General features: G+C 46.5%; 1 protein-coding gene across 1 annotated transcript in view; it reads right to left on the bottom strand.

The window, feature by feature from the left end:
- Window positions 1–12091, bottom strand: part of LOC121574011 (folliculin-interacting protein 1) — a 29417-nt gene extending 17326 nt beyond the window's left edge. The window contains 9 exon segments of the mRNA XM_041886517.2: window positions 268–403; window positions 1475–1546; window positions 2448–2531; window positions 3961–4052; window positions 4237–4311; window positions 4488–4588; window positions 5107–5256; window positions 8200–8329; window positions 11852–12091. Coding sequence (XP_041742451.2) covers window positions 268–403; window positions 1475–1546; window positions 2448–2531; window positions 3961–4052; window positions 4237–4311; window positions 4488–4588; window positions 5107–5256; window positions 8200–8329; window positions 11852–11862 — 851 coding nt within the window. The 5' untranslated portion in view covers window positions 11863–12091.
- Between the last annotated feature and the right edge of the window lie 1184 nt (window positions 12092–13275).

Raw genomic sequence — 13275 nt, 5'->3', positions numbered from 1 at the left:
AGTCTACTGGTCATGTACTATTAAGCCAACACCAGTAACAGTGTGTTTGGTGTCCTGTAATTGATATGTGTAGCTAGAATTCAGGGAGTGGCCAGTGGGCCCACACAGTATTATGGCCAGTCATTTGTATATAGCAGTATGCCTGCTGGAATTTGAGGATGTCCTCGGGGGCTCCACTTCACATGGGCGTTCGAGAGGCCCTGACGGGGGGACACCAGAAGGGGAGTGTGTGTCTGTGTGTGTCATTGTGTTTAGCTGCTGTCTCACCATCTTGGGAAGACCCCGTTTTCGAGACTGGTGGTCTGGCTGCGGAGCCAGCGTCTCTGGTAGCTACTGGCCTGGCTGCTGGTGAGGGAGGAGCCCGGGGAGGGGAACGGAGTGATCAATAGACTGCTCAGAGACGCTGTGGAGGGAGGGAGGCAGAGATAGAGCAAGTGAGAGAAGAGGAATGAAAGAGGGGAGAATGGGAGTAACAGAGAGCCATAGAAGTGTAGAGAGCAAAAGAGAGGAGTTGAGGAATGAGAAAGAGGAGAGAGAACAAAAGGAGAGAATAGAAGAGAGGGGGAGGGTAAAAGAGAGAGGAGGAGGAGTGAGTCAGTCAGGAAGGTTACTCATACACAACAGAACAGGGGAAACTCACATAGCACACGTCCACACTGCATTCGTTCAGCTTCCCACAGCCCTCCCTGATTATTACAGCATGGCTGGGACATTCAATATCACCTCACAGTCACAAGGAAAGCTGGCCCAATACCAGGTACTGCATAGGCATAGATCAATGGAGGCACACCAAATGTTTTTGTGATTGAGGACTAGGGCGGTGTATGGGTGTAGGAGGAGGAGAAGGGGAGTTTGTTTGTGTGTGTGTAAAGGGGACCAAATAAGACCCTCATTTACTAGTACCGGGTTTTGGGAGCTGCTATATTTAAGCATCTGCATGTGACGCGGGTGTTTGACAGAAAGTGAGATCCCCCTCATGCCGGCAATGCCAGGGCTGGGGGTCAGTTTCCACTGCACAAGACTTTCCAGCACCTCTCTCTTCTCCACACTCCCATGAAGGATGGCTATATGGTGGCAGTGGGGTCAATGAATGGAAAAGTCCGTTAACATCTGCGCTATGCCTTCATTAGAGAAGGCCCCGCTCAAACATAGTGCACTATGTAGGACACAGGGTGCCATTTGGGATGCAACCCTGGTGTCACTCTCAATCCAGTTTGACCTTGAAGAGAAATAAATGCTGTGTGGAGCTGACTGGTCTACAGCCGTGACCCAGAAGAACGTGGCTTCATCTAAACTCATTAGTTGTTACATCACTCTTGTTTAGAGATGGTTCAGCAAGAGAGGACACACCAGTGAGGTGAATCTAGTACTAATACCCATTAACCTAGTTGCAACATCTCAGAGACATATAAGGCTTAGTATCAGCGCAGGGTGTCTAGTGAGGCCAATCCTGGATTTAGTTTAAAGTCATTACCTGATCTGGCGATACCGCTGTCTCTCTCGTCGTACAGGCTTCTGCCCGGCATGTCCATGGGGTTACTGTGGCCTGCAGGAGGGAGAGGAGGGGAAAGACTTTGAGAAACAGACCAGGCCGACTCGGGTCACTGAGGAGCGCAAGCCGGGAGGGGTGCCAGTGCTTTACCCAGCACCACTCTCAAAGCATGGGGCCACCTTCACTACCACAGAACATTCATTTCAAAATGACCAAGTCCACCAATTACATATCACCACAGTGCAACACTTCCTACAGGCAAAAACACAAGCAGGTGCTGGGCCTCTACTAGGGTACTGTGGTTTGTTGCGTTTCTCACTCTAGCCCCACTCTGTTGAAGCAGGTGCAGCAGCAGTAGCATAGGAGATACATGTACGTTTGTATGATCTCAGATGTTTACTTCGGCGTTAACACAATAGGCTAAATGACAAAAGGAAAGTTCACACTATAGTTTACGAGTGCAGAAAATGTAAACCTCTCATTGCATGTGGTGTCAAAGGCATTGTTTGGTGTTGTCCTGTTGATATGATTTACGGTCAAATCAACACAAGCTTTGCAGCAACGCACCGTTAACCCCGCTCACCCTGGCCTGCACCGTATGAACATTCCACTTTAGCATAGCTAGAGCGCTACTTGCTGTGCCGTGCCACCTAGCTGTGGCTTACAGAGGGTCACAGGGAGGCTATTTATACGTAAATCACCACCCCTGCCACCACTCCATTAAAACAAGGGGAGAGGTTTCGGCGGTTAGGGGAGAGAGGGAGGAAAAGGAGGAGGGGGGCCGGAGAGTAGGAGGGAGCGATGGAAGGAGGGAGGGAGGAAAGTGAGGAAAGTGAGGAATACAACAACCAGCAGCAACACCCTAAAGCAGATCTTGACCATGCCCGTAATTCACTTGCAGACACATGCAGCGTACGTACACATGCATGCAACTGCACACAAGCACACTGCAAACCTGAAAAGAAAGAGGCACTCTTGATGAGGCGGAGCGGGCCCTGCTCAGAGAAGGCCCGCCGTGGGCTGCAGAGCTGAGATAAACCTGCGCAGCACAAACGGACAGGGAGAAGAGACAAAACAAAACAGGACATGAACCACGGTTAGTAGTGAAGCAGGAGGCTAACTACCATGTACGCACTCTAACCCGACGGAGAGACGGACAACCTGGAGCAGTCTGGGACCACAATGTGACCACAACGGAACCACAACGTCCGTTGGATATGTTTAGTTTCCACGGAGTAGTCAGTCAGGTGGACTGCGATCCCGCACAGAAAATACAACCTCACAGCAAAAGGCTTTTTAGAAACATTCTGAAATTGTAAAGGAGAGTATTTTCTGTAGGGATGACAAAGAAAAAAAAGACTGCCAAAACAAGAGATGAATTTGCCAAAAGATCTGTGTTTGCATCATAAATCTCCACACTAGAGGCACAGACTCCAGGGGAGAACTCTTGGCAAATTCAATTCAGCCTGTTTTAAACTGTCCTGAAATGTATGTTAGAGGAAAATGAACATAAACAGTTTGCCTGGAGAATACACATGAATTCAGTTGAAGTCAATTTACATGTAACAAACTTAAAAAGATAGTCAGTGTCTGATACAGATTTGCAACACAGATCACATACAGGTAACTGCCAAAATAAAGGAAACACTTGAGTAAATGAGGGATACAAAGTATATTGAAAGCAGGTGCTTCCACACAGGTGCTGTTCCTGAGTTAATTAAGCAATTAACATCCCATCATGCTTAGGGTAATGTATAAAAATGCCAAGTTGCCCATTATTTTGGCTACCATGGCTAGAAGAAGAGATCTCAGTGACTTTGAAAGAGGGGTCTCAAAGGAGAATAGGGGGTTTAAAGGGTGTGTGTGTCTTAGTCACCAGATCGCAACCCAATTAAACAACTATGGGAGGTTCTGGAGCGGTGCCTGAGACTGTGTTTTCCACCAAAATCAACAAAACACATAATTATGGAATTTCTCGTGGAAGACTATTGGAGGGATGCGACATCAGAGTTCCAGACAATTGTAGAATCTATGCCAAGGTGCATTGAAGCTGTTCTGCCGGCTCGTTTTAGACACTTTATGTTGGTGTTTCCTTTATTTTGGAAGTTACCTGCGTATATACATGGATAGAACGATGAACAAAGACATGATAGATAAACAGAGATAAACAGAACAGTGCTTCATTACAACCAAAAGAAAAGAAAACCCATAGGTGTCGATATCAACAGTATACATTCATCCATTCTAGTCCCGTGTAGCTCAGTTGGTAGAGCATGGCGTTTGCAACGCCAGGGTTGTGGGTTCGATTCCCATGGGGAGCCAGTATGAAAAAAAGAAATATATGCACTCACTAACTGTAAGTCGCTCTGGATAAGAGCGTCTGCTAAATGACTAAAATGTAAATGTAAAATTCATGTGTGAGACATTGTAGGTGCCAGACCAGTCAGTTGTACTGTAGTTGTGGTTACCTATGTTCCCCAGGAGGCCGTTGGCCACAGTGTTCTGATCCGGCCTCAGAGCGTTGGGGTCCTGACCGATGAACTCCAGGCTGTCTTGCAGTCTGCCAGGAGCACACAGACAACGGCACAGGTTCAAGGGCATCAGCAGAAGAGATCGAAAGAGGAGGGAGGAGAGAGAGGCCGAGAGAGAAACAGAGCGAAAAAGAGTGAGAGAGGGATGGAGAGGAAGAAAGAGCGGATGAGAGAGAGAGAGAGATGAGGGCAGGGTGTGGTAGTAGGGCTTACGTGTTAAGGCTGCCATAGACACTGCTCCCTGTTCGGGCTGTAAACACTTTACTCAGCATCAGCTGAGGGGGCGACCTGTGGACAGACAAGGGAGAAAGGGGGAGAAAAATAGAGGGGGAGGAGAAAAAAAAATGAATGATGACTTGGTGCTCCTGACGTGTGATATATGTGCAATAATGACGTCAAGACAGCTGATGTGTACATTTCTCAGTTCAAAGTGCTGTGGGGCTGCCATGTTCCCTGGAACTCACCGTATCTGATGGATCTTGAGTGTGGAGCCCTTGTAGCTCATGGCCACAGAGCCAAACATCATCTCCCCCAACATGTTGGCGTCAGAGGAGCACCGTGACCCCTGAGAGGCAGGAGAGGGGGAGAGAGGGAAAGGAGTAGGAGAAGAGGGAGAAGGGAGAGGGCGAGGAAATTGCATGAATTTTATGCCATCAAGACAAACATAATACCTCAAATGTAAATTAGCTATTTATGCAGAAGAACCATATATTGCTTGCATTTCAACTACACATAGGGGACAAAGCAGAAAGAACAGTACAGGAATTATCAGTAAAATAATTATCAGAGCAGGATCTGAAAACCACCATGAGCGACTGCTCAGTTTACTTGCCCCAGGCAATAGGGCAACCCTTAACGTCAAACTCTATTGGGTTCAAGCCAGTGTCTTTTGATCATGATATAGCCCTCAGTGGTATGCTTTAAGGAACTGTTGCCCATCTATCCGAACAGTGTGGGAGGTGTCAGAGGTACCGTTCTTACCCATAAAGATGCACTAGAGAGCTCATGTCCTTTCAATGGTGTTGCCCATGCCAAAACAGGCCTTGTGCCAAGTGCGCCCTCTATCCAACAGTATGTTCTCACCTGGAAGCGCAGGCCCTGTTCCCTGGGTTCCCGGGGCTCGGAGGCGCAGGAGGAGGAGCTATCCAGAGAGCTGGAGCTGCCCCCTGTAGGCCTCAGCTGACAGCACTTCCCAAACACCTTCACCTGGGCCTCGCTACTGCACATCTTCTGCTGGGGAAGGACCACACAAATAACACATTCACATATACTATATATACACAAAAGTATGTGGACACCCTTTCAAAATTAGTGGATTCGGCAATTTCAGCCACACCTGTTGCTGACAGGTGTATAAAATCGAGCACACTGCCATGCAATCTCCATAGACTAACAACACATTGGCAGTAGAATGGCCTTACTGAAGAGCTCAGTGACTTTCAATGTGGCATCCGCATAGGATGCCACCTTTCCAACAAGTCAGTTCGTCAAATTTTTGCCCTGCTAGAGCTGCCCCGGTCAACTGTAAGTGCTGTTATTGTGAAGTGGAAACGTCTAGGAGCAACAACGGCTCAGCCGCAAAGTGGTAGGCCACACAAGCTCACAGAATGGGACCGCCGAGTGCTGAAGCGCGTAAAAATTGTCTGTCCTCGGTTGCAACACTCACTACCAAGTTCCAAACTGCCTCTGGAAGCAACGTCAGCACAATAACTGTTCGTTGGGAGCTTCAAGAAATGGGTTTCCATGGCCAAGCAGCCGCACACAAGCATAAGATCACCATGTACAATGCCAAGCGTTGGCTAGAGTGGTGTAAAGCTCGCCTCCATTGGACTCTGGAGCAGTAGAAACACGTTCTCTGGAGTGATGAATCACGCTTCACCATCTGGCAGTCCGACGGACGAATCTGGGTTTGGCGGATAATAATATAATATAATATGCCATTTAGCAGACGCTTTTATCCAAAGCGACTTACAGTCATGCGTGCATACATTTTTTTAGGATGCCAGGAGAACGCTACCTGCCCCAATGCCCAGTGTCAACTGTAAAGTTTGGTGGAGGAGGAATAATGGTCTGGGCTGTTTTTCATGGTTCGGGCTAGGCCGCTTAGTTCCAGTGAAGGGAAATCTTAACACTACAGCATACAATGACATTCTAGACGATTCTGTGCTTCCAACTTTGTGGCAACAGTTTAAGGAAGGCCCTTTCCTGTTTCACCATGACAATGCCCCCGTGCACAAAGCGAGGGCCATACAGAAATGGTTTGTCGAGATCGGTGTGGAAGAACTTGACTGGCCAGAACAGAGCCCTGACCTCAACCCCATCAAACACCTTTGGGAGGAATTGGAACGCCGACTGCGAGCCAGGCCTAATTGCCCAACATCAGTGCCCAACCTCACTAATGCTCGTGGCTGAATGGAAGCAATCCCGGCAGCAGTGTTCCAACATCTAGTGGAAAGCCTTCCCAGAAGAGTGGAGGCTGTTATAGCAGCAAAGGGGGGACCAACTCCATATTAATGCCGATGATTTTGGAATGAGATGTTCGATGAGCAGGTGTCCACATACTTTTGGTCATGTAGTGTATGTAGAATAAGGCCCTGGTCCTAGGATAGGAGTTTCTAGCATACCCCCCCAAAAAATACTAGTATTTGTCATGGCCTATCACATAAATAATAGGCATATAGCCTCTGTCCTAGGTTCGATGAGCTTCTGACTGATCTTTAAACACAAACACTGGATATCTTTTGCACATTTTATATTAATTGTCTGGCAGTATAATTACACATACACACCAGGATGGAATTCAAGAGTTTAGCGGTACAACCTTTCCCCCATAAAATATGCGCGTAGAGCGACAAAAATGTTATTCTGTTCATGTTTGAATGTTTATAGACATACATTGCTTAAATAATAATAATAACAATAAAAATACAGTGCATCGAGTGCTTTTGTAAGAAACAGAATACAGTGTGTTAGTGATGTTAAATGTAAATAAAATTAAAAACCATCAAGCCTTTGCCAAAGCTTTATCTCGGATTTCTAAGCAAACCAACATATAGAGGCTTTCTGTAACTCATGAAATTAGATGAGATTGATGTCAGAGCATTCAAAGTTATTTCTGTTAGTCTTAAATCCATACAGATTAAAACTAAACACCAATCTTATTCCCCCCCATGTGATGTGACTCTTAATTTGTCTGCAGAGAATGGCACCCTATTACACTGGAATGCTTTTGCAGACTGCGTGCGTTGCTTTGCTTTAGTAATGGCCCACATCAAACAAATGTCTCGCCATGCCCTGATAGAGTACACAAAGGCCTGGAACATGTGAGTGCCTGTCATATGACTTCCTCAGGAACTCGTGAGCTGGAACTGCAACCACTCTCTTGCTCTCCCTCCCTCTCTCTCTCTGCAGCACCCACTCCCTCCCCCTCTCGCAGTCACTCACTGCTCACCCTCTCTTTCTAGCTTGTACTCCCTCGTTGTTCCCCCTCCCTCTCTAGCTCTCCCCCTCTCAAGCTCACTCCCTCTCTCTCTAACTCACTCCCTCACTCTCTAGCTTGCTCTCCCCCTCTCTAGGGAGAAACAATATCCTCAGGCAAAAAAGCATCATGTGACAGGGGTCACACAGGAGCGGACTAAACCTTAACCATGCTGCAGAATGCATTGGTTGGCAATGACTAACATAGTACCCACACTTGTTACATAGACAGGCCTAGCTAATTGTGGCCCTTATCCAATAAACTCATATTGCTTTTTGCAACGAGGATTGAGAACAGGTTGTTAAAGTAAATACAAATGTTCTATTTGGACCCAAGGGTGATACAGGTCAAGCGGTTGGGGCGTTGTCAACACCAAAGTACATTGCAGCAACCCATGACAGCGCAATGCCAAAAGGGCTGAAGATGTGTGTGTGTGAGAGAGAGAGAGAGAGAGAGTCACAGAGACTGTGGTCATGTGAGTCTGGAGGAATGTTTACACATCGGTGGCGGGTATCAGCTGATGCTATTATTATTGGAGATAAGAGCTCCAGTTCAAACCGGTCAAGCCCTCTCTATTATAGCCACAGGAGCTTTAGACAGCCTTACCCATTTCCCCCACACTAAGGTGTACAGACTCATAAAACATCTCTGTCAGACAGACACACCTCCCCCATATCCCTCACCCAAGTGTCACTCACCGAGGCAGGGGCTTCCTCTGCACTCCTCTTTTTGGCACTGGAGTCGAAGAGGACATTTCTCCCCCGACGCTCACAGTCTTGGTACACTATCAATCTGATCTGGCTAGGGTCCAGCTGTGGGGATGACCAGCTAGAGAGAGAGAAAGAGAGAGAGGGGGGGGGGACAAGCATGAAGCATATGACCATACTGGCACTACTAGCAATGAATGTAGACCTTTTACTAAAACTATCAAACTGACTCCCAAAACATCAGCAGCACGTAGAGACAGATATTCCCCAGTCAGACCTGTCTTCACACAGTCAGAGTAGCAGAACCAAGCAGAGGCCCATAATGGCCCAGGTGAACACCATCAAATAAAGGATCAATTATAATATAAAGTCAAACAGGGTCACAGTGATGGACTGACAGTTGGTTAATAAGTCCTCTTAAGCGGTCAGCCCTTTCGGTCGGTGGGCCTGGTCACGTCAACCGTCGTGCCATTGCTGCCATTCCTCCCCTCATTCCGCCGCCTGCCTGATGGGGAGCAGAGACAGCTATGGCCACCCCCCAGCCTCCACCACAGGGCCTGTTTGGTTTGGAGGGCCATAAAAAAAGTGATGGACAGACGGACGAGACAGAGGAGGATTTTACTCAAGTCTGAGGAATGGGAAGCAGGTAGTGGATAGGCCTATTTCTAACTGTTTATTGGAGAGTCGGTGAGGAGGGGTCCTCTTAAATGCCACTGTTTTGAGGAGGGGTGAGGGGGCTTAGGGTATTGACAGGGAGCTAACCCACTGGTATTTGTGTTCTCTGCATTGCTGTGGCCCATCAGGGCCAGGGATGTGTACTGGTCTGGGCTACAAATGTGTGTGTTGTGTGACCTGCTGTTTGCCAAAACACTGGTGTCAGTCACAGTATAACCAACATTCCTCAAGGCTAAACCATTCACTTCACTTGGGGGGGGGGGGATTAGTTATTCTTAAACCTCTAGTCCAAAGGAACTTTTAATCAAATTATCCATTGCTCATCTCAAGTTCTTTGATCAATTGTATCATTGGTATTAGGGGCTTGGGTGGTACACTGTATATATCACTATTTCTTTGAAGTTTCTTAATACATTTGAATATTTTAGTTACTTGTATAGTTTAGGTCAGAGACTATAAAATGTTTGCAATGCCCTCGTTTGCATTTAGTTAGCATTCTCTATGGGATTTTACATGTACTTGTTAGCATTGATAACCTTCGGATTACAGAGCCTCAGTGGCGTTTGAAAACAGTGCCCCTTGTGTTCAGTGCCAATATTACCGAATATCCCGTATGGTACAAGGTCGGTATGAAGGTATGACACTGGATAATGCCCAAGCCTAGCTCGTATCACATCGGCCTAACATAATGCCTCAATGAAAGCACTAATCGAGGAGGTAGGCTAAATGAAAAACAACATTCATGAAATTAAACCTTGAAAGCAAATGAGGTGATGGTACACGAATCCTAGAAATAATCATCCATGGACTCATTCAGGGAGTGCAAAAGTTGTCCATGTTGAAAGCAAGGCCTACCCTGGGGGGAATCAGCATTCCAAGGCAGGCCAAGAATACTCCCCTACCCATTGTAGAGAGCAGGGAAGAGCATAATCGTCAAACAGACGGCACCTTTGTCCCAAATGGCACCCTATTCCCTATATACTGGACTACTTGGTCCACAGGGTTATGGTCAAAAGTAGTCACTATATAGGGAATAGGGTGCCATTTGGGATACATCCTGTAACACCCCTGGCTCTCCATAGCTAGCCTATATATTCTGTTCAGAAACATCCAATTCCCCTCAGACAACCAAGTCATCAATGATGTTGGCTCTGAGGTATGCATGAGGCATTGTCTGAGGCAAAAGTCTGTCCTCTCTCCTTCGTGACGCGGAAACCGATAAGTCTTCGAGTAGTCGAGGAGTGTCAATTTGTTAGTAGGCGAACGGAAGTGTCCTCCACTCCTCGATAGCCACCTTTCATCGAGGATAGTGATGTGTATCCTTGGCCCTCCTGTAGCTCAGTTGGTAGAGCATGGCGCTTGCAATGCCAGGGTTGTGGGTTCGTTTCCCACGGGGGGCCTGTATGAAAATGTATGCACTCACTAACTAAGTCGCTCTGGATAAGAGTGTCTGCTAAATTACTAAAATGTAAAATGTATCCTTCGCGGAAGAGTTTTGATATCTGCCACAAAACAACAACTTGTTGTTTTCCCGAAGGAGAAAATAATGCAAACATTTCAAAACGACATTCTACTTATCCTTTTATCTATAAGATGTATTGCACAACTAGCTACATTTGTTATATCACTTTACACATTTATTTGGGGATTCCACCCCTGTAAATGTAATTTGCCTGATGATGCACGAGTGGAGTCATACAAGCACATTTTCATCCACGTTCCTTCTCCTCAACGCCCCTCAATTAGCTTTGACCTTTTTCAAAAGGAGGTGAGAGATGGAGGAGACAGGACGCAAAAGCTGAGCAAATCCAATTGAGAAAAGGCCATTCACTGAGGGATGAACATTATTAATATTCACCCACAGACAGAGGCCCAACTAGTCTCGCTATGACCTACAGTTTTTAGGCAGTGTGATGTAAATACTGTATGGCCTACACTATGGGATCAAATGACAGTAGTGCAGGCCTAGAGCCCCTGTCAATATGCTTTAAGGACCATGTCATTACTCCTCAGCATGATACTGTGATACCTTTACATAATAGCCTAGACTAGACCTAGCTAAAGCTAGTAATTTGATTCATTCAGCCTAATAAACAGAACGGAGTACAAAAACAAAACAAAATATGACCTTGGCAAATCATTTCAGCAGAGGATAACAGATAATTCAGCTCTCCATCTTATCAGAACAGAAGTCAGCAGACAAGAGAAAGTGGAGCAGTTTATGAACTTTGTATCATTGAACCAGGGACAGAGTTAGAGCGGGGAGAAACAAGGAAACAGACCCTGTGACAGTCAGCTATCAGGAGCCATTCATAAAAGCAGCAGCACATGACTATAAGACTGTTACATACAGCAGCACAGTGCTGACCTCAATTCGGACTGAGCCTATAAAACAGCCTACACAAAAGGCCTATAAACATCATATTCATTTCCTTGCAGTATCCATCTCTCAATGTCTTTCTCTATCCCTCAGTCTATGAATGTTTCAAATGTACTACTATTTAGCCTAGGGCATTTGTAAAAACAACAACAATTTGTTTATAGCTCAGCTGTATCAATCAGAGCATACAACCTACAAAGAAGCATTGTGTGATCCGGAGCCCTGCAGTGCCAAAGTAAACTCCCTAAAAATGACAGAAGACGGACAGCCTTTGACTGAAAGGCAGTAAACAGAGAAGCAACTGCAAGCTGTCAGAGCACTAATCACCACATTACATTACATAACACAGCAGCACATTGACACCACCACAATGATAGTGAAAATATATAGCCTCGCACCACTTAAAAACGAGTAGATCCAAGCACCGCAACACACAGCTGCAGCTCTCTCCGTGAAGCTGAAAGTAACCTTGAGTTAGGTATTCTAACCACATTCAAATCCAACACAGTCAAATCCTGAACAGTATCACAAACACCTGACAATAATCATGCACACAAGCAGCAAGCTGTGTTAAATATTACTAGGTACCTGGGCATCATTGTGCATCTGCCAGTCTTTCCACTCTTTCCCCCGGCCCTCTCCTCACCCTCTCGTCCAGTGCGTAGCTAAGAATAGCGCTGAACTAAATTCACACAACAACATGAGACTGTCAGGTGATCTTTGCGCTGTGCTGGACAGCGCCTGGACAAAGGCATCCCGGCACTGCCGCTGCCCACTGGGCGGGCGTCTAGTCCCCCTCTGGAACTAAAGAAAGTGACAGGCACAGCCATCCACTGGAGGTCTTCACAGGGAATAATATGTCCTCCTCGCTGTGACCTCAAACAGCCCTCCCTCCCACCAGACAGACACACACTACAGAAGCCATTGGGACACTTGTGTGTGTGTGTGTGTGTGTGTGTGTGTGTGTGTGTGTGTGTGTGTGTGTGTGTGTGTGTGGGCAGCCAAGAGAGGTGAACATGTATGTTACATAAATAATCAACCTAAACTGTGATGCTTTTCCTCTGTCTGATAATGGGGGTTGTTTTTGAATCCACAGAGGGTACTTTTCCAGATAAGCATTCTGGTGCTCCCGGCCAGCTAGGCTATATTATAACACTCTGGGTTGAAAATGAAACCCTGCTTTAGGACACTGGGTACTAGAATAACCTAATCACACTTTCTTGTGGGTGAAAGAGAACACCTGCTTACCCCTCCAACACACAAACACTGTCACACACACACACAGCAACTGGATCTGTGGGCAACCCCCCCTGCTAAAGCTAAAAAAATTCAGGCAAAAGAGCCTTTCATCTCACTCACCCTACACAGTGACTGTGAACTGTGACCCCTAGAAGAGTGTGTGTGTCTGAGATGTGAAACCCCACTCTCTAGTCTCTCTCACAGCCCCAGAGAAGCCACAAGATGCTAATGCGGAGAAGCTTCAAAGTTCAAACCAACATCTATTTTCTCTCTATGATAACAACAAGAATGACGGGACACTAGTAGACAGTTCCTTCCAAGGCCCCACCACGGCTGGCTCACTGGGACACCTGACCCACAACCTGTTGTGTTTCCTTGGTTTCAGCCAGGTGAGCGCTCACTTCTGCATTCTACTCTATGAGTCACATGATCCATGAGTGTGTGGATGACATCACGTCCACATTCTCAGTTGAACCAAGTTCAACCCGATTGTTCAATGGAAAGGATGCCAGAGGAAAGCACAAACCCAAGAGCTGTGTGTCTATGACTGAGTAGATCATGCTGCATCACAAGTGTGTAAGAACGGTGTGATGTTGTAGCAGCAATAGTATTACACATGTTAACTTCACGCATCCGATCAGACTTGCCAAACTCACGTTCTCTCTGGGGAAAATACAGTTATTCTATTCTAAGTCAAAACTGAGTGCAAGGGGACTAGGCCTAATTCTGGGCTTCAGTTCTAGACCAAGAAATGGCTGACTGAAAGCCCCTAC

The sequence above is a fragment of the Coregonus clupeaformis genome, chromosome 9, assembly GCF_020615455.1.
Source record: "Coregonus clupeaformis isolate EN_2021a chromosome 9, ASM2061545v1, whole genome shotgun sequence".
Classification (NCBI taxonomy): domain Eukaryota; kingdom Metazoa; phylum Chordata; class Actinopteri; order Salmoniformes; family Salmonidae; genus Coregonus; species Coregonus clupeaformis.
The sequence above is the reverse complement of the archived record's forward strand: the minus strand, read 5'-3'. Positions and strand labels throughout refer to the sequence as shown.